This window comes from Balaenoptera borealis, assembly GCF_965194805.1.
Source record: "Balaenoptera borealis genome assembly, chromosome: 12".
In the NCBI taxonomy this organism is placed as follows: domain Eukaryota; kingdom Metazoa; phylum Chordata; class Mammalia; order Artiodactyla; family Balaenopteridae; genus Balaenoptera; species Balaenoptera borealis.
Window position 1 is genome coordinate 86,531,014 of NC_138869.1, and position 25,831 is coordinate 86,556,844.

Below are 25,831 nucleotides of genomic sequence, written 5' to 3' on the forward strand. Positions count from 1 at the left end.
CCCCTGACTTCTGTTTCTGCAGCTTGCATCTGAATGTGTCTGTGTTCCTCTTAGCATAATGTGAGGAGGTGGGGAGACTGGCCCACCCCTGCCCACCACGACCCCTCCCCACCCTGACCTGTGTTCTCTTCCCTGATCCACTTGCCTGTTCCAGCAGAGGTGGGGTTGGGCCACCTCCATCCCTGTCTTAACTTCACGTTGCACTGAATTGCAGTTTCTTACTCCTTATTGAAAATAGGAATCTGGATATGAATTTGTTTCTTCTGATTCTTGTCGTGAGGTGGGGTTGGTGGGTTAATTAAAAGATAGGAAGATTCTTAAATTTTGCGAGAAATAAATGGAAGTGCTGAGAACCTTCCAGAATCCGTGTGCTTGCTGTGCTCTGTCTGTTGCAGGTGGGACAGGAGGAGGCTGTGAGGAGCCGAGCGTGGACACGGCCTGTGCCCACTCCTTGCTCACTGCATCGTGGGCTTTGATGTGGTCACTCCTGGTCACATCTTCTCAGCTTCTTTGTCCTTGTCCCTTCAGTAGAACCTTGTCCCACCAGGACTTGTGATCACAGGGACTCGGACATCACCTGGACCTTGTCTTGTCTTCTGGACTCTGGGCAGTGAGGACTTTACGTGGTTGGGTCAGCCAGGACTCAGGACTGGGTCTGGCCCTCAGCCCTCATCTTTTGGGTGTTTATTATTATTTTTTATTTGTTTCTATAGAGAATTACGCCTCTTCTTGTTCTTGGGTATGAATTCTAGTCTCATTTTACTCTGGGTGTCCCCCATCTCTTGACAGGAGCAGGAGTGATTTTGCCTGTCATTGTCCCCACAAGGCCCAGGAGCTCCCTGCTCACTGTAGTGTCAGTGGTCTGCAGAAATGAGTTTTCTGACTCATCCAGCTCTTGCCCTCCTTCTAAGGCTATTTTCTGGATTGTTCTTTCCGTCTTTTCCCCAACCTTTCTTTAAGGAACCAGATCCCAGAATTAGTAGAGAGGAGGGATCTGATAGCTTCTCATCTTAGAAATTCCTCTTATCTTCTCTGCTCACTACTCCTTCTCTCTGCCCTTAGCTCTAGTAGTGCTAGTGCTGGCTTCAGGCCAGACTCATGGATTTATAAAGCTGAGTCTAATTTAGCTTTACAGTGGATTGGAAAATAGGACGCACAGGTCAAGGACCATTGTTTTCTCAAGAGGGAAAGAAGTTGTGTGCTGTGGTGTGCTGGAGGGTTGGTGTGGGAAGAAGGAGAAGGAAGGAAGGAGGGAGGGAGGGAGGGAGAGCAGCACTTGTGAGAAAAGCAAGGCAGGATTGACACCAGTGAGAGTAGATGTCGTGCTGTAGCTGCCACAGAACAACATGTGGCCTTAGGCTACGTTAATAAAGATACTGCCTTTAGAATACGGGGGTGCTATCCACTGATCATTCATTCAACCGATATATATGTTGTGTGTCAGATACATGACACACTATTTTTGCATCTAAGAAACTTCAGAAAACTAAAGTCAGGCAAAGTTGTTGGCCTGTGGAGCATGTTCTGGTGGGAAGGGGCAGAGTGGGTACTATAAGCAGAGTAATAAAGGAAGTGTTTACCTTAGAGGTTGGTAAATGCTTTGAGGAAGGAGACCCAGCATGTAAGTGTGTGGGGACAGGGAAGGTGGCTGTTTTACTAGGGCATCATTGTCAGTGTGGGCCTCATTGAGAAGGTGACCTTTGAGTAAAGATGCGAAGGACATGAAGGAATGTCCACGAGGATGTCTGGGGCAAGTTCTCTCCAGGCAGGGGAGCCTCCAGTGCCAGTGCACTAGGGCAGGAGAGTGTCTGCATGCTCAAGGAAGAGTGAGGAGGCCATTGTAGCTGGAGGAGAGAGGAACTGAGATGAAATCCAGTGTCCGGCCAGATCATGTGGGCTTTGAGAATATTGGATTGACTTTTCTCTGAGGAAGATGTAGCACTCCAAGACAGTTTTGGAAGAAGAGGGACCTGGTATGACTTCTTTTTAGAAGCATCAGTCTGGCTGTTGCTCTGAGAACAGAATCGAGAAGTGAAGGGTGAACAATGCAGCAGTGGAAACTGTAGGAAATAGTGCAGTGTCCAGGCTGGAAATGTTGGTGCTCATCTTTCTAGCCATGGGGCTCACCACGTGCTAGGTTTGGGAGTCTTTGTTTCTTCACTTCCTGTTTTCACTACAGATCAGATTCCTTGTTTGTTTTATGATTTGGTTTGGAGGCAGCAAATTGTGCTCAGAGACTGAGATTGTCTTTGCCAATAGTTTATTTAACACAGGTTCACTGTGGAAATTATAATAATTTCATCAGCCAATAGCATACAGGATAATGTCTTTTAATAAGCTAATAAAGAAATAACATACTCCAAACAAATGATTAATTACACTGTTGTTCTGGGCAAGGGGAGATTACAGAAATAATGTCCAAATGTACTTTGAGGTGCACCTTTTATAGGAGTTTGTTTTCTCGGGAGAGAAGGCTTTGCTAGAGCATGTTGCTAGGGGACGTTGGAGCCTGTGTTGGTGGGCAGGCGAGGCTGCTCCGAGGGTTATCACTCCAGGGACCATTGCATGGCTCATGTCAGTGCCAACCAGGAGGGCCTCGGTGAAGCAGGAACAGGTGTCCCTTCCCTTCCTGAGACTGCTGCGTGGTTGAACATCGCTGCTGACCAAAGAGTTGCCTTGGCCAGGGCAGGAGCAAGTGTCTCAATATCTTCAGAGAGCTAGATCCGTGAAGGGTAGCTTTGCCCTGACTGAAACTCTCAGATATTCCTCCCTAACTGTTGGTTTTTTATATTGTAAATGTCCCTTTGCCATAGTTGCTTCTCCACATGTTCTTATTGATAAGCCCCCAGAGGGCCCCCGTCAGCAGCTGGGCTGCTAAGTGCTTATCAGTCAACAGCAGAGGACATGATGACATCCTGACACAACTTACTTCATTCTTATGTCAAAACAACTTTACTTTGAAGAACAACTTTTTTTGGTCCTTACCATAAACAAGTGGATTAAAACAACTCCACTTAAGGTATAAACAAGTGGATTTGAAATCATTTCAAACCAATATATTTACAACGGTCCTAGCCAGCATTAGAATCACTGCTGGTGGTCTCTTCCTCCTCCTCCTCCTCCTGTCTCGAGGCATTGACTGTGGAGGCTGAGATCTAGAGGAGAAACTCCTCAGGTGGAAAAGGAATGCAGAGCCACTTGACATTGGTTTTCACTGGGAGTCTGTGCTTCCCCAACCTGGCTTGGACGGCTGAACTTGAGACAACTGACCTCAGTTCCCTCATATCCTGTCCCCGGTCATCCCAAAATAAATATTCCATCGCTCACTTCCCGAATTCTATTTGCTACCAGTGAGTCACTAGCTCCAGCTTATGCTCTAAGGGTAAAGGTTATACATGGGCATGGATGCCAGGAGATGAAGATCTTTGGGAATATCTGAGAGTCTGTCTGTTTACCACCTAGAAAGGTGAATCAGTTTTGTGATTAAAAGAGTCAGTTTTGTTAGCTAGAAACATAAAGGTAGGGACTTCCCTGGTGGTCCAGTGGTTAAGACTCCACGCTCCCAATGCAGGGGGCCCGGGTTCGATCCCTGGTCAGGGAACTAGATCCCACATGCATACCACAACTTAGGAGCCTGCAAACTGCAACTAAGACCTGGCACAACCAAATTAATTAATTAATTAATTTTAAAAAGAAACATAAAGGAAAGCCAACTTTGCTAATAGCTAATGTTCTCTCATTTTTCTCGCCCAAAGAATTCTGAAAGTTCTTTTTATTTATAGTTACATGGTTTAATAATCAGCATGACCTTAAATAGCTTAGGAAATATTATGATGTACCAGGAGAGGCACATGACCCAGACCTGACCAATCAGGGTGTACCACATTGTACCACATCTGCCTGGCAACAGGGATTGGTCCAAAGGTAACCTTCTCTGGTACTTTATGTATGGACACTGTGAGAAAGATGTTTATTTTTCTGCTTAAGTTGTTAAAGTGGTGCAATGTGAGGGAGGTTAGAGATGATCTTGGCTACCTTCCTTAGGAACAGAGAGAGAGAGCTGATGACAAGTTTGATTCCCTAGATCCAGTCATGTCTCAAGTCAGCCTCATCCCTGCCCTCTCAGGTAGATCAACATGCTCAATCTGTTCTGCTAAAACTGTTAACTTGTGACTGAAGGAGTCCTGCCACAATGATGCAAATATTGTTATTTTTTAATGAGAGCCCAGCAGAATTTAGTGTTCTCTTCATCACCCAATGACTAGTCTAATGACTAGTCTAGTCTAATGACTAGAAGTATAGCCTTGGATACTTATATTACTATGTGAGCCCTAGGTTAATAGTTCTGAGTGATGCTCTGTGGGAAAGAAGGGCAAAATCCTACCTGGAATACATGTCAGCCTAGATCAAGATCAATCCCTGATTTTTCCAAGGTGGAAGAGTAACAACATAATCAACTTGCCACCAAGGGGCTGGTTGCCCTCCTCAAGGAATAATACCACATTGGAGTTTATTTGCTGCTGGAAGATCAGCTGTTCAGTTGTAGCAGTAACTATATCAGCCTGGGTGAAAGGGAGCCCAACCATGGATATTCCTTTTATAGCTTGTTGTGCAAACACTGAGTTAGCTAAGGACAGAGGCTGGCTAATGTCTACTGGCTGAGTCGTTCTGTGCACTTGGTTGTTTAGTGTCTCTTGCATAGTAGATCGTTTTTGATGGGCATTAACATGTGATACAGCTTATCCTAACACTTTGTGCCTACCATATGCTTCTTCCCAAATATTCTTGTCCTGATCTTCCAATCTTGCTCCTTTTAGGTCCCTCCCAGGCCCCTCCAGTTAAGCCACCGCCACTGCCTGAGTTTGTGCATAGTCTTACCTCAGGCCACTTCTTTTTCTTTTTTTTTTTTTTTTTAATTTTATAGCTACTTTATTTATTTATTTATTTATTTATTTTTGGCTGTGTTGGGTCTTCGGTTCGTGCGAGGGCTTTCTCTAGTTACGGCAAGTGGGGGCCACTCTTCATCGCGGTGCGGGGACCGCTCTTCATCGCGGTGCGCGGGCCTTTCACTATCGCGGCCCCTCCCGTTGCGGGGCACAGGCTCCAGACGCGCAGGCTCAGTAGTTGTGGCTCACGGGCCCAGCTGCTCCGTGGCATGTGGGATCTTCGCAGACCAGGGCTCGAACCCGTGTCCCCTGCATTAGCAGGCAGATTCTCAACCACTGCGCCACCAGGGAAGCCCTACTTCTTTTTCTTTATGCAATGTGGGTAAGTAGGAGCACCACCTGAAGTTCTGCCCATTGGAAGAACGGCCCCTCAGCACTGTCTTTGGTCACCCCTGAGTGGGGCTATGGTGCAGCACGGCAGTAGTCCACTTTTGGCTCACACCGACATACTGAGCTGCCACATTTGTGACCCAAGCTCAGGTTTTCCCTTCTTATGTCAACTGGTCATAGGAACTCCCCGTTAGGTCATAGGTGAGAAATGAGGAAAAGAGAAAGGCACAACAGTGGTAGGTGACATGAAGGCCTGAGCCATTTGTTTATGCAACTGAATTGAGGTAAAATTCCCTTTAGGTATTCAATAGCCTTATATCATGTACCAGAAACTGCATAAATCTGCTCTATTTAAACATATCACATTCAGCACATCTGCTGCAATTAGGCTAATTTGAGTTAAATTTCTAGCAGTTCCCTATCATCTACCATGATCCATCCAATTTTTGCAAGAACCAGACCAGCAAATTAACTTAATATGTTTGGACTACCCTCCACGCCTGCATCCTTTATGTATTTGAGGGTGGTATTAACCTCTTTAATTGCCCTCAAGATACAATATTGTCTTAATTTTCTATCCTGCCTGAGGTTCAAAGGCTAATTCATGGGCTTCCACTTGGCCTCTCTTACTACCAGGCTTTTATTCCACAGGTCAAAGAAACAATGTGAGGGTTCTGGCAATTGTTAAGCATGTCCATTCCAATGACACATTTGGAAACTGGGGAAATAACCACCAAGTGGATGTGTGGACACAGAGGACCCACTGAGATATTGGTGGACCTGAGACAGGAAACAAATTATTTCCTGGTCCCCATATGCCTCTCCCTAATGGGAGTCCATGGTGGTGCTTTGGTTCCCCAAGAATTAGTGTCAAATTGGATCCTGTGTCTAATAAACCTCGCAAAGATCAGGGTATTTTCTTTCTTCAGTGTATGAATAAATGGCCATTGATTCCTTTAGTGATGGGCTTGGGGAATTACTGATGTACACTTGACATGGTGCTGCACGGGACTTCAACAGGGGACCTGGCCTCTCCTTTAATTAATGGATTCTGTGTCTGAGATCTGGCTTGGGTCTGGAAACTGGTCAAGGAATCATAACTTTTAAAAAAATTTTTTCATTTATTTGCTTATTTATTATTTATCTTGGCTGTGCTGGGTCTTAGTTGCGGCACGTGGGATCTTTCGTCACTGCATGCGAGATCTTTGCTGCGGCATGCGGGATCTTTTTTAGTTGCGGCATGTGGGATCTTTTAGTTGCGGCATGCGGGATCTTTTAGTTGTGGCACGCGGGATCTTTTAGTTGTGGCATGCAGGATCTAGTTCCCTGACCGGGGATCGAAGCCGAGCCCCCTGCATTGGGAGCATGGAGTCTTAACCACTGGACCGCCAGGGAAGTCCCAAGGAATCATAACTTTGTATTGGAGCCATTAATCTCAGCCTTCAGCTTATTCATTTTTCTTCTATTGGTTAAAATATTAAGCAACACTCTTGTAGGCTGCCCATTTATCTTGCCCCTAGGAGTACAATGGTCTGTTACCCATTTCCAAAATTCCTTGCAGTCAGAATTTTCTGGCTTCAGTTCTGACATTGCTGGCTATTTTGGCAATTCTGCCCACTTTGTTTCTAACTTGCTGTCACTTGTCCTCTGGCTTTCTGGGATCCTATTATCCCCATTAATGCTAAGGAGCCAGGTTCTGTAATATCATCTCCTAGAGTCAGGCCCGGCTTACCAAGCACAGGCACAATGAGGTTGATACTCCCCTTGCCTGCACATTCCTTATTGCCTGATAAACAGTATCCTCTGGGTCCCTCCAAGGAAAATAGTCACCTCGTGTGTTATTCATGGACATTTAGGTTATTTCTGTTTTTTTGGTTATTATGAATAATGTTGCTTGAACATATGTTGCAAACTTAGTAATACACTGTAATAATTAATTATTACTTCGTATAATTTTTATGTCTTCAAGGTCACTGATCTTTTCTTCTGCAATATCAAATCTACCATTACACATCCAAACACAATCTACCAATCTACCAATACACATCCAGTGTATTTTTTTAAAAGTTATTTATTTATTTATTTTGGCTGCTTTGGGTCTTCGTTGCTGTGCGTGGGCTTTCTCCAGCTGCGGCGAGTGGGGGCTACTCTTCGTTGCAGTGCGCAGGCTTCTCATTGCGGTGGCTTCTTTTGTGGAGCACGGACTCTAGGCACATGGGCTTCAGTAGTTGCAACGAGTGGGCTCAGTAGTTGTGGCTCGCAGGCATGGCGCACAGGCTTAGTTGCTCCGTGGCATGTGGGATCTTCCTGGACTAGGGATCGAACCCGTGTCCACTGCATTGGCAGGCAGATTCTTAACCACTGCACCACCAGGGAAGTCCCATCCATTGTATTTTTATCTCAGACGTTTTCATCTCTAGAAGTTTGATTGTGGTCTTTTATATACCTTTCATGTCCTTATATAACTTTTTGAACATAAGGAGTACATTTATAATAACTTCTAATGTCACTGTCTGCTAATTCTAACATCCTAGTCCTCACAGTTCATAACTCTGTCCCCTTAACTCACTGAGACTGCTGGGCTGTGTTAGGGCTCCTCCCCACCCGCGCTGTGTCCTGGAAACTCTCTCCAGGAAGGAAGCTGGACAATTGTAGGCCTTGCTGCTTTCGTTTCCCTTCTCATAGGAGTCACAGTTCTTGTGCTGCCTGATGCCCAAGGTCTGAATACTGTTGTTTCATATATTTATCTGAATTTGTCGTTGTTTAAGACAGGAGAGTAAATCTGATCCTTGATACTCCATCATGGCATTTTCAAGCTTGTCATTTTTCTCTTTATACAAAATAATCCAGGTTGTTTTATTTTCTATGTTTTATAATTACAATATTGAAGTTTTATGAGCCTCTTTGTACTATCTGTTGTTTCTTGTGGTTCTCAATTGTATTGTCTTTTGCCCACTTGTACTTATACATCTCCTGCTCCAAGCTGCTCCTTTATCTTGTGCAAGTATTTGTGTAAATTCTTTGACACATAGGTTAAATGTCAAACAAATATATTAGCAATAAATGTGAACAAAAACAAGAATGTGAAATAAGAAATGAAATAAAAATTAAAATCTATCAGCTTGGGGGCTTCCCTGGTGGCGCAGTGAAGAATTTGCCTGAGGATGCAGGGGACACGGGTTCGAGCCCTGCTCTGGAAGATCCCACATGCTGCGGAGCAAGTAAGCCTGTGCGCCACAATTACTGAGCCTGCTCTAGAGCCCATGAGCCACAACTACTGAGCCCGTGTGCTGCAACTACTGAAGCCCGCACGCCTAGAGCCCGTGCTCTGCAACAAGAGAAGCCACCACGATGAGAAGCCCGCGCACCACAACGAAGAGTAGTCCCCGCTTGCTGCAACTAGAGAAAAGCCTGCGTGTAGCAACAAAGACCCAACGCAGCCAAAAATAAATAAATTATTTAATTAAAAAAAAAAAGAATGAAAAAATCTATCAGCTTGGCAAAGATGAAAATGAATGAGGAGGATATTGCCAGTATAGGGAAAAAATATACTGGTCATAAAGCTTGATGAGATTAAAAACTGGAATACAAAATTTCTTTTTTTCTCCTCTTCTTACCAACTCTATTAATTTGTGTTTACTCTTAGAATATTATAGGGTTACAAAGTAAGTAGTAAAGAGAACATTTAATTTAGTAATTGAATATTAGATTCCCCAGACATGGTCTAAATATAAATGATACCAAAAGATTATATAATATAAAATTATTTTTTAGTGTGCTAAGCACAAAGCTGACTTTCTTAACTATTCAAAGAAAGCTGTCTAAAATCCAGAGTCTTTTGCTCATCTCTATCCTGAAGTATAGAATTTGGGGGGAAAATAATAGAACTAATGAGTACATTAAATTTTAATAAACTGTTAGGCTTTTTTTCAGCTTTGAAATAAAGATAAGTAGTGTAAAATTTCTAAAGGGCACTTTTGCAAATCATCTCAACAATTTAAGTATGCTTACATTTTAATGCAGAAATAACTAAATTCCTGGGACTTCCCTGGCAGTCCAGTGGTTAAGAATCTGCACTTCCAATGCAGGGGGCACAGGTTCAATCCCTGGTTGGGGAACTAAGATCCCACATGCCACACAATGCAGCCAAAAAAAAAAAAAGAAATAACTAATTCCTAAAAAGAATTTATCCTAAGAAGATAATCACACATGTCTCAAAAATGTGTTCAAGGATGTTTCTTGAATTGTGGTTTATAAAAGCAAAATAGTGGAACTTATCTAAATGCTGTAATGATGGTAACTGTGAATAAAGGAACACATTTCTCAGGCAATAATGCCATGTGATTTACATGGAGAGTCAAATTTAATCCTCGGAGCAAACCCATGAAGCACCCAATTTGTGATCCCTTTGTACAGACAGGGAAAGGGAAACTCAGGGAGGTTAAGGAGGTGGTAGAGTTGGGGTTGAACCCAGGATATCTTCTCTCAGAGACCTTTGTGACCCATCTTCCTTTGGTTCCCTGTCCATCAGGTGGCAGGCATGACTCTGCATCCCATGCAAATGAACTGTTGCAGTGTTCCAGAATGTTCTGTGATAGGAAACTGCTAGGCTCAGAACTCAGGAGGTCATCAAGCGGCAGTGTGACTTAACTGCCCAAGCCACACTAAAGTCCATCATCCAGCGTATGTTTTGAGGCCTCCAGTGGATCAGGATCTGCTAGTTCCTGGAGACAGAGTGAAGAACAAGAGTAAGACCCTGGTGCTATGGAGATCTCACTGTTGTGAGGGAAATGAACATTTAGCAGAAATCATGAAAGCAGATAACCAGGAGAACTAACGGATTCCCTATGACTATAATCAATAATATCTAAAAGATGTAAAAAAGATACGGCATATGAAACAAGAACAGAATTACATACAATTGTATACAGTCAGAGAAGAAGAAAGCACTCTTTAAAATTAGAAATATCACAGAAATAAATAATTCAATAGATGAATTGGAAAATTAAGTTGTACTTCCATTTAGTGCTACAAATGGAAAAGTAATGGCAAGAAGGAGACAAGAACTATACGAATTCTGGGTTATCAATCAAGGGATTCCAACACATCAATAATACAAGTTTCAAAAAGAATGGAAAGTAGCAAATAATTTTAAAATTTCAAGAAATTTTCTCAGAGTTTGACAGACAAAAGTTTACATTTTGAGTGGTCCCAACCAAGTTCTCAGCACAGGAGATGAAAACAGATACACATGAAGATACATCACAAATGAAATTTCAGGAAAAGGGTGGAAAAGAAGAGAACCTGAAAACTTCAAGAGGCAAGAAAATCTGCTCTGGAGAAGCTAGAAAATGTTGAAGCAGTGCCTTCCAAATTCTGAGGAAAATTATTTCCAACACAGAATTCTATACCAAGTCACTATGTGAATAAGTGTTAGCATAGCCTGAAGACATTTTTAGATATTAAGGGTTTCAATATTTTACTTTACATGTTCCCTTTCTCAGGATACTAACTAGATGAAGTAGGGGGGAAATGTTTGAGAAAACCAAAAAGAGGAACACATGGGATCCAGGCAACAGGGAAGCCAGTAGGAGAGAAAGGCCAGAGGGCTGTCCCCGATGAGGTGAAGGAGATGTGGGACATCAGCCCTGCCCCAGGTGTGCAGGGAACCAGTCCCCGTGTGGCAGCATCGAGGTCTATGGGAGAGTCTGTGCAAAGAGACGAAGCTGGTAGAATGAATATCCGATGTGCTTGAATATATTCATAAATATTTAGATGGTGGAGGAAAGTTTGGGAATGATTTCGTAATGAATACAGCAGAAACTAAGCAAATGAAGGAATAAGACATTTATTTACTCCAGAAAAATTTTTTAAAAATTCAAGGGAAAAAAATAATCATAGTCTACTAAATGCTTAGTTGTGAATAGCATTTACATGGTTATAATAATGTAGATATTGAACACTGAGCTAATCAAAATTATAAAATAACTATTTGGAGGACTGTGGTATGTTAAAGAGAGCTAATCCACTAAAATGATACACAAACTGAAAAACAAAGAAGGAGCACTACAAACGTGCCATGTAGACAACAGAAGTAACAATAAGAGAAACAGACAGAAGTTGGCTCTGGGATCGGAAATGGGATGCATGGAAGACTGGGGATGTATGTCTCCTTAACGAGCCTCGTAGAGGTATTTACTTTTCAAGATATGTGCGTATATGCATCTGATAAAACGAAAAGACAACCTAGTAGGTGAGAGAATGGACTCAGGGATTGTTCTATAAGGAGTGTCATAGAAATGGGGCACTGGTGGGTGGGGGATGTGGGATCAGGTGGTGGATTTTGATGGGATGATTTTTTTTCTGTTGTTGTTGTTGTTTTGGCCCACACCGCACGGCATGCGGGTCTTAGTTCCCTGACCAGGGTTCGAACCTGAGCCCCCTGCACTGGAAGCGCGGAGTCTTAACCACTGGAACGCCAGGGAAGTCCTGGAATGATTTTTGTTTTCATTTATTTAGTTTCATTTTGTTTGTTTTAATGAGAGGTATTACAGCACATTTGTATGCAAGAATGAATGAGGGGCTTCCCTGGTGGCGCAGTGGTTGAGGGTCTGCCTGCCGATGCAGGGGACGCGGGTTCGGGCCCTGGTCTGGGAGGATCCCACATGCCGCGGAGCGGCTGGGCCCGTGAGCCACAATTATTGAGCCTGCGCGTCTGGAGCCTGTGTTCCGCAACAAGAGAGGCCGCGATAGTGAGAGGCCCGCGCACCGTGATGAAGAGTGGCCCCCGCTTGCTGCAACTAGAGGAAGCCCTCGCGCAGAAACGAAGACCCAACACAGCCATAAATAAATAAATAAATAAACATTAAAATGGAGATTTCTTTTAAAAAAAAAAAATGAATGAATGATACAATAGAGACTAGGAAATTGATTCTCGGGGGAAGCAGGGGCCCAATCTTATGCCCAAGCTGAGGGGTGACCTTAGATAGGAGTGGGACCATCCATCATAACTGGTTGGAAGGCAGAGATACAGGCACAGAGCTTGGGGCCACTGAGGTCTGTGCTCATCAACTTAGAGTTTCAGCACTTGGGCAGCAGCAGGTTATATAATAAACTAGAAGAAAATGCAACAAAATATTTCCATGTGTGAGGGTTACAGTTATTTTTACTGTCATTTATTATTTTCAGCATTTTATAAATTTTCTATAGTGAATATACATTATCATATATTATACACTATCCATATACATTATAATCAGAATTTTAAAAGCTTGGTTTAAAATTTTAAAGGGAAGGCAGATGGGTAGAAAAGTCAGGAGTTTGGGACAAAGAGCTGAAAGTGCAGGACTGCTATGTCTGGGCTCTGGGGCAATAAATTTACAGAGCTGTTTCTCCATTTTCAGGACACTGTTCTCTATGAAGTCCAAGCAGGATCTTTCCCTTCTTTGGGGAGCTAGGTCATTTATTACTATCTTGTCAACTCTTTGATGCTTTTAAGAAGATGGTTTTTGAGTTTTACATGGCATTTGTACCTCTTTTCAGTGGAAGGATTTGTCCATATACTATAGCCAATCTTTTCTAGAAATGGAAAATTTAAGCCAAAATAGTTCAGCGAAAAGATCTTTGGGGAGTTTCTGGTTTTGGTTCTACACATAAGCAGCTTGGAAATCACCTCTCTGTCCTTAAACCAAGTAAAAAGCTGAACAGACTGAAAAATCACCAACTCTTCTGAGATTCGTAAAAGAGGAGAGGAAACAAGGCAAACTACTGCCCCCAAGATTAAAAAAAAAAAATTCCAAAAAGTTCCCCAAAGCAAAATTTGAATTTGCTATATACCAGCAACTATTTTCATAGCATTTACATTGTATTTATAACCATTTGCATGGCAGTTACATTGTATTAGGTATTAGAAGTAACCTAGAGATGATTTAAAGTACACAGGATGATGTGTGTAGGTTATATGCAAACACTATGCCATTGTGTAAAAGGGACTTGAGCATCCACAGATTTTGGTATCTTTGAGGGGTCCTGAAATCAATCCCCTGTGGATGCTGAGGGACAATGTAGATCAACTGAACAGAATAAAGAGCCTAGAAATAGACCCACATAAATACTGTCAACTGACCTTTGACAAAAGAGCAAGGCAATACAATGGAGCAAAGATAACCTCTTTCAACAAATGGTGCTAGAACAACTGGACATCCATATTAAAAAATGTCCGTCTCGACACAGACTTTACACGCTTCACAAAAATTAACTCAAAATGGAGGATAGGCCTAAATGTATAATGTAAAACTATAAAACACCCAGAAGATGATATAGGAGAGAACCTTGATGAATTTAGGGTATGGTGATGACGTTTTAGATACAACACCAAAGGCACAATCCATGAAAGAAATAATTGATAATCTGGACTTACTTAAATCTTCTTTAAGTGTGGGCGAGGATATGGAGAAAAAGGAACCCTTGTGCACTGTTGGTGGCAATGTACATTGGTGCAGCCACTATGGAGAACAGTATGGAGATCCCTCAAAAAATTAAAAAGAGAACTACCATATGATCTAGCAATTCTACTTCTGGGTATTTATCTGAAGAAAATGAAAACACTAACTCAAAAAGAGATGTGCATGCCCATGTTCACTGCAGTATTATTTACAATAGCCAAGATATAGAAACAACCTAAAGTGCCCATCGATGGTTGAATGGATATGAAAATGTGGTATACACACACACGGATACACACACACTGGAATATTATTCAGCCATAAAAAAAATGAAATCTTGCCATTTGTGACATGGATGGACCTTGAGAGCGTTATGCTAAGTGAAATAAGTCAGACAGAGAAAGGCAAATATCATATCATATGACTTCATTTATATGTGGAATATAATCCCCTCCCCTAAAAAAAGTCCCCAAGCTCATAGATACAGAGTGGTGGTTACCAGAGGTGGGGGAGGTGAGGGTGGGAAAAATGGGTGAAGGGGATCAAAAGGTACAAACTTCCAGTTATAAAATAAATAAGACTTGGGGATGTAATATACAGTCTGGTGACTATAGTTAATACTGTACTGCATATTTGAAAGTTGCTAAGAAAGTAGATCTTAAAAGTTCTCATCACAAGAAAAAAAGTTTTATAACTATATATGGTGATGAATGTTAACTAGACTTATTGTGATGATCATTTTACAATATATACAAATATTGAATCATTAGGTTTATACCTGAAAATAATGTCAATTATAGCTCAATAATAATAATTTTAAAAACTTCTGCTGTCAAGAGAATTAGAGTCAAGCCACAGAGTAGGAGAAAATATTTGCAAAAGATACATCTGGTAAGGGACTGTTATCCAAAATACAGAAAGAAGTCCTAAAACTCAGCAACAGTGAAACAAACAACCATTAAAAAATGGGCAAAAGACCTTAACAGCCACCCCACCAAAGAAGATATACAGATATGGCAAACAAGTATATGAAAAGATGTTCCACAACGTAAGTCATCAGGGAAATACAAATTAAAACAATGAGATATCACTACACACTTGTTAGAATAGCCAAAATTTAGAAAACTGACACCACCAAATGATGAGGAGGATGTGGAACAACAGGAAGTCTTATTCATCGCTGGTGGGAATGCAAAATGGTATACCTACTTTGGAAGGCAGTTTGGTTGTTTGTTACCAAACTTACCATACAATCCAGCAATCACACTCCGTGGTATTTCCCCAAAGGAGAAAACTCTTGTCCACACAAAAACCTGCACACAGATGTTTATAGCAGCTTTATTCAAAATTGCCAAAACCTGGAAGCAATCAATATGTCCTTCAGTAGGTGGATAAATAATCTGTGGTACATTAGACAACAGAATACTTTCAGTGCTAAAAACAAATGAGCTATCAAGCCTTGAAAAGACATGGAGGAACCTTAAATGCATATTATTAAGTAAAAGCCAATCTGAAAAGGCTGCATACTGTATGATTCCAACCGTATGACATTCTGGAACAGGCAAAACTATGGAGACAGTAAAGAGTTCAGCGTTTGCCAGGGATTAGGAAGGGGGAGGAATGAATAGGAGGAGCACAGAGGATTTTCAGGGCAGTAAAAATACTCTGTATATTATAATGATGGATACCTATATTATACATTTGTTCAAACCAATAGAATGTACACCACCAAGGTGAACCCTAAGGTAAACAAGGTAAACTGTGGATTTGGAGTGATCATGATGTGTCAATGTGGGTTCATCAATTATAACAAATGTACCACTCTGTGGGGGATGTTGATAATGGGGGAGGTTATGCATTGGTGGGGGCCGGGGGGGTATATGGGAAATCTCTGTACCTTCCTCTCAATTTTGTTGTGAAGCTAATACTGCTCTAAAAAAAAAAAAAGTCAAAAATAAATCATTGGTGCTAGAATAGAGGATCAGAATATGAGTTTTAACACATGATTTGGACATGATGTCAAGTGTTTTACAAGCTTAAAGGATTTTAATGTAATTTAGTTTTTTTTTTTTCTTTTTTTTTTTTTGTAATTTAGTTTTGAAACCATTCTTTGATACACAAGAAAATTAAAAATGCTGAGGGATATATCTATATCTTGTATCTATATCAGAATATATAGATACATAGATATAGATGTATAGATAAATACACACACACAAGTCACATCTCCCCAGCTGCCATCCCCCAGTCACCCAGGTCATCTGCCCAGAAACTAGAGTTAGCAATTTCTCATTTCTCTTTCCAGAAAAATAGTAGTATTTCTTTCTTTTTTTTAAATAAATTTATTTATTTTTGACTGAGTCAGGTCTTCGTTGCTGCGCGCGGGCTTTCTCTAGTTGCGGTGAGTGGGGGCTACTCTTTGTTGTGGTGCACAGCCTTCTCATTGCAGTGGCTTCTCTTGTTGCGGAGCATGGGCTCTAGGAGTGTGGGCTTCAGTAGTTGTGGCACGCGGGCTCAGTAGTTTTGGCTCATGGGCTCTAGAGTGCAGGCTCAGCAGTTGTGGCGCACGGGCTTAGTTGTTCCACAGCATGTGGGATCTTCCCAGACCAGGGATCGAACCCGTGTCCCCTGCACTGGCAGGCAGATTCTCAACCACTGCGCCAGCAGGGAAGCCCCTAGTATTATTTTTTTGTAAAATACAAATCTATGCTTATATTTGGTCATTTGCATATGTTGTTATGTCAGTAAAAGAGCTCAGGCCACAGACTTGGAGAAAATATTTGCAAATCACATATCTGATAAAAGACTTGTATCTAGAATATACAAAGAACCCTTAAAGCTCAACAATAAGAAAACAGATAACCCAGTTAAAAAATATGTAAAATATGAACAGATAATTCACCAAAGACAATATAGATGGTATATGAAAAAGCATATGAAAAGATGCTCAATATCATATGTCATTAGGGAAATGCAAATAAAAAAATAGTATGCCACTACACATCTATTAGAATAGTTAAAATAAAAACTGATATTACCAAGTACTGGTGAGGATGTGGAGCAACAGGAACTACGGTCTATTAGGGCTGCTGTAACAAAACAGCACCAACCGGGTTGTTTATAAATAACAGAAAGTTATTGCTCGTAGTTCTGGAGGCTGAGATGTCCAAGATCACTGTACCTGCAAGGGTGGGTACGGACCGTCTTCCTGATTCATAGCTGCCACCTTCTGGCTGTGTCCTCACACAATGTTAAGAGCTAAGGATCTCTCTGTGAGGCACTGTGATGTTGTTATTTATAATAAGAAATGTATATTTGGTCTTCCTCCCCTTTCCTGGCACAGGGCTACAAAAGCCTTTGGAATTTCCTAGTGATGAAAGCGATCAATGTGTCTTTTGTTATGTTAATGAAGTGACTTTGGACCGCCCCTAGCTAACTTAAGGATGAGGGCTGGTCACCAAAGGAGACTACCATGATTAGAGGGTTGGAATTTTCAGTCCCACCCCCATGACCTCCGTGGAGGGGAGAGGGGCTGGAGGTTGAATCAATTGCCAATGGCCAATGACTTAATCAACTATGCCTATGTAATAAAGCCTCCATAAAAACCCAAAAGGATGGAGTTTGAAGAGTTTTCAGGTTGGTGAACACGTGGAGGTGCTGGGAGAGTGGTGCATCCAGAGAGGGCATGGGAGCTTGGTGCCCCTCCCCACATACTTTGCCCCATTAATCTCTTCCATCTGGAGGCTCATCTGTATCCTTTATCATATCCTTTTATAATAAATTGATAAACATTAAGTAAACTGTTTTCCTGAGTTCTGTGAGCCTCTCTAGCAAATTATCAGGAGGGGTCCTGGGAACCACTGATACCTAACTGATCAGTCAGAAGTATAGGTGACAACTGGGATTTGCAATCAGCATCTGAAGTTGGGAGGGGTGGGTATTCTTGTGAGACTGAACCTTTAACCTGTGTGATCTGATGTGATCTCCAGGTAGATAGTGTAGACAGCGTCAGAATTGAGTTGAATTGTTCGACCCCCATCTGGTATCAGAGAATTGCTTGGTGGTGTGGAAAAAACCCCACATCTTGGGGACTGGGAACAGGATTGTAGGCACTCATCCCATTCATTAGGGCTCCACTCTCATGACTTAAGCACTTCCCAAAGGCCCCGCCTACTAATACCATCCCACTGGGCATTAGGATTTTAGCATATGAATTTTGAGGGCACACAAACATTTAGACCAGGGCGGGAACACTCATTCCTTGCTGGCAGGAATGCAAAATAGCACAGCCACTATGGAAGATATTGTTTCTACCTCTCGGTATCATACAGTATGTGGACATTTGAAAATCACCACAGTTCATCTTCTGGACATTAATTATTTGCATTCCTCACATATGCAAAATAAACTCCCTCCCATCCAAGGCCCCAAATGTCTGATTCCAAGACAGAATCCCTCTATGTGGGACCCGACCTGCAGTGGATTATGGATTCTGTTCCTGGCTGTGTAGCCTCAAGCTTGTTCTGTGGCTTTCCCTGAAATGAAATGAGTTCCCAGGGTACACACACACACACACACACACACACACACAATTTTCATTTATGTTACAATTAGAAAAACTTGTATTCCATTGTTTATACCAAGGAATGAGTGAGAAATCCATCCAGGGAATAGTTTCAGAGAGCAAGGATTCATAGATTTTCATTATCTTGAGCTGATAACACTTCGTCAGTCTTCCACCTGGCTACATACCCCAGGGTAGAAAAACCAACATGTGTCTCCAGCATACGTCTTGCCCTTTTCTTCCCAGGAAAAAACAAGGTTTAAGTGTGGATTTAAGGCTCCTCCCCAACCTGAGCGCTCTGATCACTGACCTCAGTCGTTCCCAATCCGGCTGAATCCCAAGATTGCTTGCAAGGATTGCTGCAAAATATTCAGGCTTCTTCCCAGACCCACCATCTCAGAATGCTGGGCACGGAGCCCAAGACTTGCTTATTCAACAAGCCCTACAGGTGAGGCTGGTGCACAGCCGTGTGGGAATCCTGGTCTATGTTCTTGCTACTAAATGTGATCTGAAAGTCAGCAGAATTAGCACCAACCTTGTTATAATACAGAATCCCATGCCCTACTGCAGACCTTCTGAATCTTATCAAGATGTCCTGATGATTCTTACGCAAATTAAAGTTTAGGACTCCCTGGTCTCTGTGCTGTCTAGACGCAGTGCCAAAACTCTGCAGTCTGCTCAGGTGTGTGGTCTGATCAGATCACGTAGCACTGGGACTTCCAGGGTTTAATCCTTGTTCCTTTCCAGTTTTTGGTTCTTTGGAAAAGATGGAAAGAATAATCCAGGAAACAGCCCTAGAAGGAGAACAAGAGCTGAATGAGAGAGAAAAGTCATCTCTCAATACCACAGAGACTCCTGTGTGCAGGGGCTGCCACAGGCCTTGTGGGGACCCTGACAGGCAAAATGACTTCTACTGTTGTCAGAGATGGGGGACACCCAGAGCAGAATGAGACCAGAACTCTATACATGAAAAGAACAGTCATAATTAAAAAAAAAAAAAAAAGCAAAAAACTAAAGAAGCAAAACATAAACATCCAAAAGAAGATAGGGCTGAGGGCTGGACTGAGGCATGAGTCTAGGCTGACCCGGCCACATGAAGCCCTTGCTTCCCACAGCTCGGAGACAGGACAAGGCCCAGGTGACTTGGATCACAGGTCCTGGTGGGACAAGGTTCTACTGAAGGGACAAGGACAAACAACAGAGAAGATGACCCATCCAATTAGTGACCACTTCAAAGCCCACAATGGACTGAGCACTGACTGGACACAGGCCCTGTCCACGCTCCTTATATCCTTCTCTGGTCCCACCTACATCAGACTCAGCACAGCATACACATAGATTCTGGAAGGTTCTCAGTGCTTCCATTTGTTTCCTGTCTTAAACTTTAGGAATCTTTTTTGTTTATTAACACATCGACTGTCATGACATGAATTAGAAACAAATTCACATCCAGATTCTTATTTTCAGTATTTCTCAGGGCACCCTGAAGTTAAAGTAGAGGTAGAAAGGGCCCAGCCCTGCCTCTGCTGGAACAGGCAAGTGGATCAGGGAAAAGAACAGAAGTCAGGGTGGGGAGGGGTCTCGGTGGGCAGGGGTGGGCCAGTCTTCCCCACCTCCTCACATTATGCTAATAGGAACACAGACACATTCAGATGCAGCTGCAGAAAGAGGAATCAGGGGATCTGAAGCTACAATGGTGGGGGGGGGAACTAATCTTGCATCACTCAGTCCTATGCAGGCAGCTGTCTCACACTTAGAAGAAAATAATCATAAATAAATTTAAGTCATTCAGAAAAGTCTTGACATTCTAAACAGTCCACTGTATGTTCCAAATGTCCACTCAGAGAATCCCCATAACCCAGTGGTGTCACCTCTGACCCACCCCTCTCCTGCTTCAGGCTCTCCAGGGTCTCACCTTTAGGACTGGTGAAAGATAACATCACAGCCCTGGGCACTGTCGCTGCCTAGGATAAAACAAAACAGGACCTGGTCAGAGCCCACAGAAGATGAGACTAAAGGAAGAATTAGGGGATGGGTAAGATTCCCCCCATGGGCTCCCATCTATACTATTCCAAGGGTCTCAGGGATAACCCTCCAACCCACCGAAGTGTACTAGCAGCCTGAGCATAGCTCCCTCCTTCTCTGCCTGTGGGAAGAAAACATCACATGATAGGCCAGGGAGGAGGCAGGGCCATGAGATCCTAGAGGAGCCCCCTAGTCCTAGACCCCAGGGAAGTTTCCAGAACTGTGACTAAAGTCCCAGGGTAAGGTCAGGAAATATGAAAAAAGGAGATGTGCAGGGACTGGACCAACTGCCCTCCTGGAGGTCTGTCCTCAGCAGGGACTTTCCCCTCTGACCTTCAAGTGCTGGGAATCAGGTCCCCATCACCAGAATTATCAAGGTGAAAAATTTGTTTTCATTTTCACATATACTTTACAGAAGGGTAAGTGTTAGCACTCAGCTCCAGACTAGTAAGCACATATGTGTGGATGGTATTTCCCAGGAACAAGGCAGGCAAACTTCTACCTGGGCTTGAAACACCCCCAGTGAGACAAGAAAACTCAGATCCCTCCCTCCCTTCCCTACCTGAGTGCTTCTTCCTCCAGATCACAGCTCCAGCCACCACAGCTCCAGTGACCACCAAGAGAACCAGGCCAACAATGATGCCATGAGGACGGTGGGCTGAAGAGGTTCTGTGGAGGAACGGGAAGGTGAGGGCCTTCCTCAGGCTTGAGTCCTGACCTTGCTGAAGTTCTCCTGAAAGGCTCTTGCTTTATCTGATAATAAGCTCGACCACCCATCCCCCTTTCTATCCCATCTCAGGGTAATGGGCTCAGGCAGCACCTCGTGCTGCACATGGCACATGTATCTCTGCTCCTCTCAAGAAGGCACAACCGCAGCCGCCCACTTCTGGAAGGTTCTGTTCCCCTGAAGGCCTGGTCTCCACAAGCTCCATGTCCTGGGTCAGATCCTCCCCATCACGCTGCCAGGTCAGGGTGATCTCCGATGGGTAGACGTCCAGGGCCCGGCACCTCAAGGTGACCTCACGGTCAGAGATGGGGTGGCAGGTCACATGTGTCTTTGGAGGGTCGGAGGAGGAAGAATCAGAAAATTCACACTTTGGGTTACTTCCATGGGCCACTGAAGCAGCATCATGTGACCATCCTGAGAAACGCGAGGACAAGGGTTGGGAAGGAGAAGCACAAAACCCAGACACCAGCCTCGTCTCAGGGGTCTGGGAATATCTCCTATTCCATGGAAAGTTCTAGAATGAGAGACTATGGTAGGAGGTTCCAGGTCTCAAAGGAAGAAAACACAGATTTCTGGACCTAGTCTGGGTGGAGGGCGAAGGACTCAGCAAAGCTGGAGTCAGGCCTCCAAAGGTGTTTTCAGGCCAAGAACAAGGCCTTGAGGGAGAAAGTCATGGTTCACAATACTGCTGTCAATGTCACAGGGAATTATTAATCAGTTATTTCAGGGATGGTCTCCCTTTCCATCCCCATGAGACTGGATTCCTTAATTGTCCTTTAGAAAAAGCCCAACGGGGCTTCCCTCGTGACGCAGCGGTTAAGAATCCGCCTGCCAGTGCAGGCGCCACGGGTTCGATCCCTGGTCAGGTAAGATCCCACATGCCGTGGAGCAGCTAAGCCCGAGCGCCACAACTACTGAGCCTGCGCTCTAGAGCCCACGAGCCACCGAAGCCCGCGTGCCTAGAGCCCCGTGCTCCACAACAAGAGAAGCCACGACAATGAGAAGCCCGCGCACGTAAACGAAGAGTAGCCGCGACTCGCCGCAACTAGAGAAAGACCACGCGAAGCAACGAAGGCCCAACGCAGCCAAAAAAAAAAAAAAAAAAAGTCTAGCCCTCTGGGCAAGTCAGTCTCTAGTACTGAATATAAGAACCTAGAAGGACTCCTCGCTCTCCCGTCCAGAAGGAAGGGTGATATTCTGATACTGATTGCTTTTCCTCTCCTTGTGGGAAGCCAGCTCCAGCCCGAGGGGAGACCAGGGAGGCCCCGCGGCTCCTCGTACCTGCGCGTTGCAGCGAGTCCTTCCCGGTCTCCAGGTGTCTGCTGAGCCACTCCACGCAGGTGCCCTCCAGGTAGTTCCTGTCGCGCTCTGCCTCACCCGAGCCCTCCCACTTAAGCTTGGTGATCTGAGCCGCTGTGTCCACCGCGGTCCAGGAGCGCAGGTCCTCGTTCAGGGCGAGGTAATCCTTGCCGCCGGAGGCTAAATGTCTGTACCCGCAGAGGAGGCGCCCGTCCTGCTCCACTTCGCAGCCGTACATCCACAGGGGAGTGAGACTCTGGCCCCGCCCCGAAGTCAGCCCCGCCCCCGCCCCGACCAATCACAGTGATTAAACCTAAACCGAAAATGAAACCGTGTGAAAGACCTGCGGACCCTCCCGGGTAGGGGGTGCCGGGCGGGTCTAGCAATGTTGGGACTATCCCGGCCCGTCCCTGGGGATGGGGGTCGTGACCACCTGGACCCGGGCCCGCGTCGCTCACCGGCCTCGCTCTGGTTGTAGTAGCCGCGCAGGGTGTTCAGGTTCACTCGGAAAGTCTGTGCGTGGTGCTTGTAGATCCGCGAGTTCCGATCCCAGTACTCCGGCCCCTCCTGCTCCACCCATGGCGCCCGCGGCTCCATCCTCGGATTCGGGTCGTCGCTGTCGAACCGCACGAATTGAGTGTCGTCCACGTAGCCGACAGAGATGAAGGGGGGCTCCCCGCGGCCGGGCCGGGACACCCCGGTGTAGAAATTCCTCAGGGAGTGGGAGCCTGGGGGCAGGGAGGGGTGAGACCCGGCCCGACCCTCCTCCCGGCGCGGGTCCTGGGTCCGAGGTGTTGGGGCTGGGAGCGGGGAGGGGGCGAGGGGCTCGTGAGACGGAAAAGGTCGGAGAAGGGCCGGGACTTCCGGGGGAGAGAAGAGGGGGCGGGAAGCCAGGGAGGGACAGGCGGGGACCGGCGTGAGGGGGCGTGTCTGGGCCGGGGGCGGCGGAATCGAACCTTCCCTGGGGGTCCTGCGCACCCGACCCCCGGGGGTTCGCGGTGCCATTACCGCATCTTCGGGGTCTGGGGAGAAGTTGAGTCTCGGCGGGTCAGACGCTGATTGGCTTCTAGAAACCGGCACCCAATGGGAGTGAGAACTGGGTCCGCGTCACGAGTGTCCAGGCAGGAGGGCCCGACACAGGTGGTGAGAGAGAGAGTGAAACTCTGGGAGACGGGGAACCCTAACACGGAGCGTCAGAGCCCCAGACACCGCCCTGGAGCCTGGGACCTTGAGAGCCTCGCCCTCCCCGGGACCTGGGACTTTGCCCTGATCCCTCCCCTCCTGCACCAGGAGCTGTTTGTCGCACTGTCTCCCCGAGTCCTGGCCCAGGGGATGTGTAGTCAGCGATTTTCAAAACATTTTGGTCAGAATATTCATACAGTCTTACAAATTAGTGAGGACCCCCCAGGATAATTTTGTTTATGTGGTTACTTCTACCGATATTTTCCTTAGTAGAAATAACAGAGTTTAACATTTTAAATTAATTTATTTAGAATAATATTAATAACCCATGCATTTAATATGAAAAATAACTATTTCCCAGAATAAACACGGTAGTTGGGAAAAGTGGAGCTTTTTACGTTTTTATATTTTTGCAAGTCTCTTTCTTGTCTGTCTCATTAGAAGACCACTGGATTTTCATGTTTGCTTCTGCATTGAATTCGTTATGTTGACTGAAGTCTGTGAAAATAAAAAGGCCCACACATATGTAGGAGTAGTTTGTTTTTTTTTTAATGTGGACCATTTTTAAAGTCTTTATTGAATTTGTTACAGAGTTGCTTCTGCTTTATGTTTTGGTTTTTTGGCAGCGAACCATGTGGGATCTTAGCTCCCGACCAGGGATCAAACCCTCACCCCCAGCCCTGGAAGGGGAAGTCTTAACCACTGGACTGCCAGGGAAATCCCAGTAGGAGTAGTATTTTTAATAACCTTTTCAGATAATCGTGGATGTTTATCTTTGATACAAAACTAAAACTGCACAAGTGGCAGTTTCTCAAAGGTTATTTTCAAAGTGGACCTGAAACAATATCATTGAATATTTCCTATTCTGTTACATTAAAATCCATAAGCCTATTTTGCACATTGAATGTCTCTTGTACTAATGTAAGATTTTTAAAAAGTAATACATTGTTTCACTAAGTTATATGGATCTTCCAGTGTCATTCATTCTTTCAAGTAAAAATTGTATTCCATGAAAAAGAGGATAGTTCAGCTCACACAAATTATTTTCCTTGGGACATAGTACTTTGGAATGTAGCAGAAGGGCTTGATGGGTACTTCCCATGTCATCACAGAAGATACTTTTAAAATGAGGATTTAAGGATGGTGATTTAGGAAAGATAAGAATTTTTATTTATTTATTTTTTAAAATTTATTTTACTGAAGTATAGTTGATTTACAATGTGTTAATTTCTGCTGTACAGCAAAGTGATTCAGTTATATATATATTTATGTATATATACATATATATTTATATTCTTTTCCATTATGGTTTATTAAGAAGAGATAAGAATTTTTAATGCATCAACCAGGACACTTTAAAGCAAACATGCTTTTTTTTTTTTTCTGCAAGTAAGTTGTGGTGAAAATAATTACTAGTGCAGTTTGCTACCATAGTCTCTATTAATGCTGTTATACCTCAAAGCAAGTGTCAACATAGCAAAAAGACAAATATTATCTTAGTAATTCTATGAAAGTAGGTTTCACCTCATGGATCTCATGAAAGGGTCTCAGTGACGTCAAGAGTTCCACAGACCACACTCTGAGAACTGCTGTTCTGAATAAACCAGGGAGTCTCCCAACTGATCCCTGCCTTTGCCTTCTCGTCATTTCCAAGAATCCTTCTCCCCGAGCTGGACTTGCTGCCTCCCTAAACTTAGCTGAGGGCCCTGCCCAGGACTCCTCTAGGAGAGAACTCACCCCCTGAAAATTGGTGCCAGTGTCTGGGAGGGAGGTGGAGGGACAGGTGTTTCCCTTTGGACCTGGGAACAGTTTGTGCCTGAAAGCACCACACCCACTCATAACCTAGTTTGGTTTTGTTATACACCAGCTTAATATGTATTCATATCCCAGACAGAAATCTGACATAGTCTCTAAGGGAAATAATATTGGCCCTTTCATCTCACATGGGTCTAATGTATATGACTTGAGGCCCACAAAGCATGAAGAGCAGTCCTGGCCAATAGAACGTTCTGTGATGAAGGAATTATTCTATATCTGTCCTGTCCAGTCAGGTAGCCCCTAGCTGCATGTGGCTACTTAGCACCTCAAAACTGGCTATTGTGCTGATCACTTATATTTAATTTAAATAGCCATATGTGGCTAGTAGCTAGCATATTGGGCAGTGCATATCTAGAATATTCTTAATCTTAAGTCTCTTCCCCCAAAAAGATACTGTGTGACTCATAGGTTGATGCATATTAAAATAATCTTCATATGGAAATCATGGATTTGTCTACGTGGGTCTTAGATATATCCTTAAAATACAGCATGCAGA

General features: G+C 44.0%; 2 protein-coding genes and 1 long non-coding RNA gene across 6 annotated transcripts in view; 1 reads left to right on the forward strand and 2 right to left on the reverse strand.

Moving 5' to 3' along the window:
* LOC309607935 (HLA class I histocompatibility antigen, alpha chain G-like) overlaps window positions 1-4,811 on the forward strand; it is a 49,673-nt gene extending 44,862 nt beyond the window's left edge. Inside the window, 1 exon segment of the mRNA XM_082347087.1 lies at window positions 396-4,811. Within this exon segment, the coding sequence (XP_082203213.1) occupies window positions 396-556 (161 nt within the window). The 3' untranslated portion in view covers window positions 557-4,811.
* Window positions 4,812-4,886: 75 nt separating this feature from the next.
* Window positions 4,887-22,673, reverse strand: LOC309607896 (saoe class I histocompatibility antigen, A alpha chain-like). 4 transcript variants are annotated; one of them, XR_014232576.1, is made up of 5 exons: window positions 22,318-22,673; window positions 21,130-21,450; window positions 20,872-20,978; window positions 20,200-20,248; window positions 4,887-10,000 (listed from the first exon to the last, which is right to left on the reverse strand). XR_014232576.1 is itself a non-coding variant. In XM_082347039.1 (4 exons), the coding sequence occupies exons 1-3, from the start codon at window positions 22,571-22,573 to the stop codon at window positions 20,893-20,895; spliced, it is 663 nt and encodes a 220-aa protein (XP_082203165.1). In that variant the 5' UTR covers window positions 22,574-22,673; the 3' UTR covers window positions 4,887-10,000; window positions 20,872-20,892. The 4 variants fall into 4 exon arrangements, 2 of the variants coding, with proteins under 2 accessions (XP_082203165.1, XP_082203164.1); XR_014232577.1 differs by lacking the exon at window positions 4,887-10,000 and adding an exon at window positions 15,045-19,078; XM_082347039.1 differs by lacking the exon at window positions 20,200-20,248.
* Window positions 4,887-25,831, reverse strand: part of LOC309607948 — a 208,849-nt gene continuing 187,904 nt past the window's right edge. Inside the window, exon 2 of the long non-coding RNA XR_014232595.1 lies at window positions 4,887-5,241. This is a non-coding gene — a long non-coding RNA (uncharacterized lncRNA). The remainder of the gene's footprint in view (window positions 5,242-25,831) is intronic.

Excerpts from the sequence above, each read along its gene's own strand:
- LOC309607896 (XM_082347039.1), bottom strand. The coding sequence starts at position 22,573 with ATGTACGGCTGCGAAGTGGAGCAGGACGGGCGCCTCCTCTGCGGGTAC. Across the intron at positions 21,451-22,317 it reads GGACTCGCTGCAACGCGCAG|GATGGTCACATGATGCTGCT; the intron begins GTACGAGGAGCC and ends CGCGTTTCTCAG. Across the intron at positions 20,979-21,129 it reads TGTGCCATGTGCAGCACGAG|AACCTCTTCAGCCCACCGTC; the intron begins GTGCTGCCTGAG and ends GTTCCTCCACAG.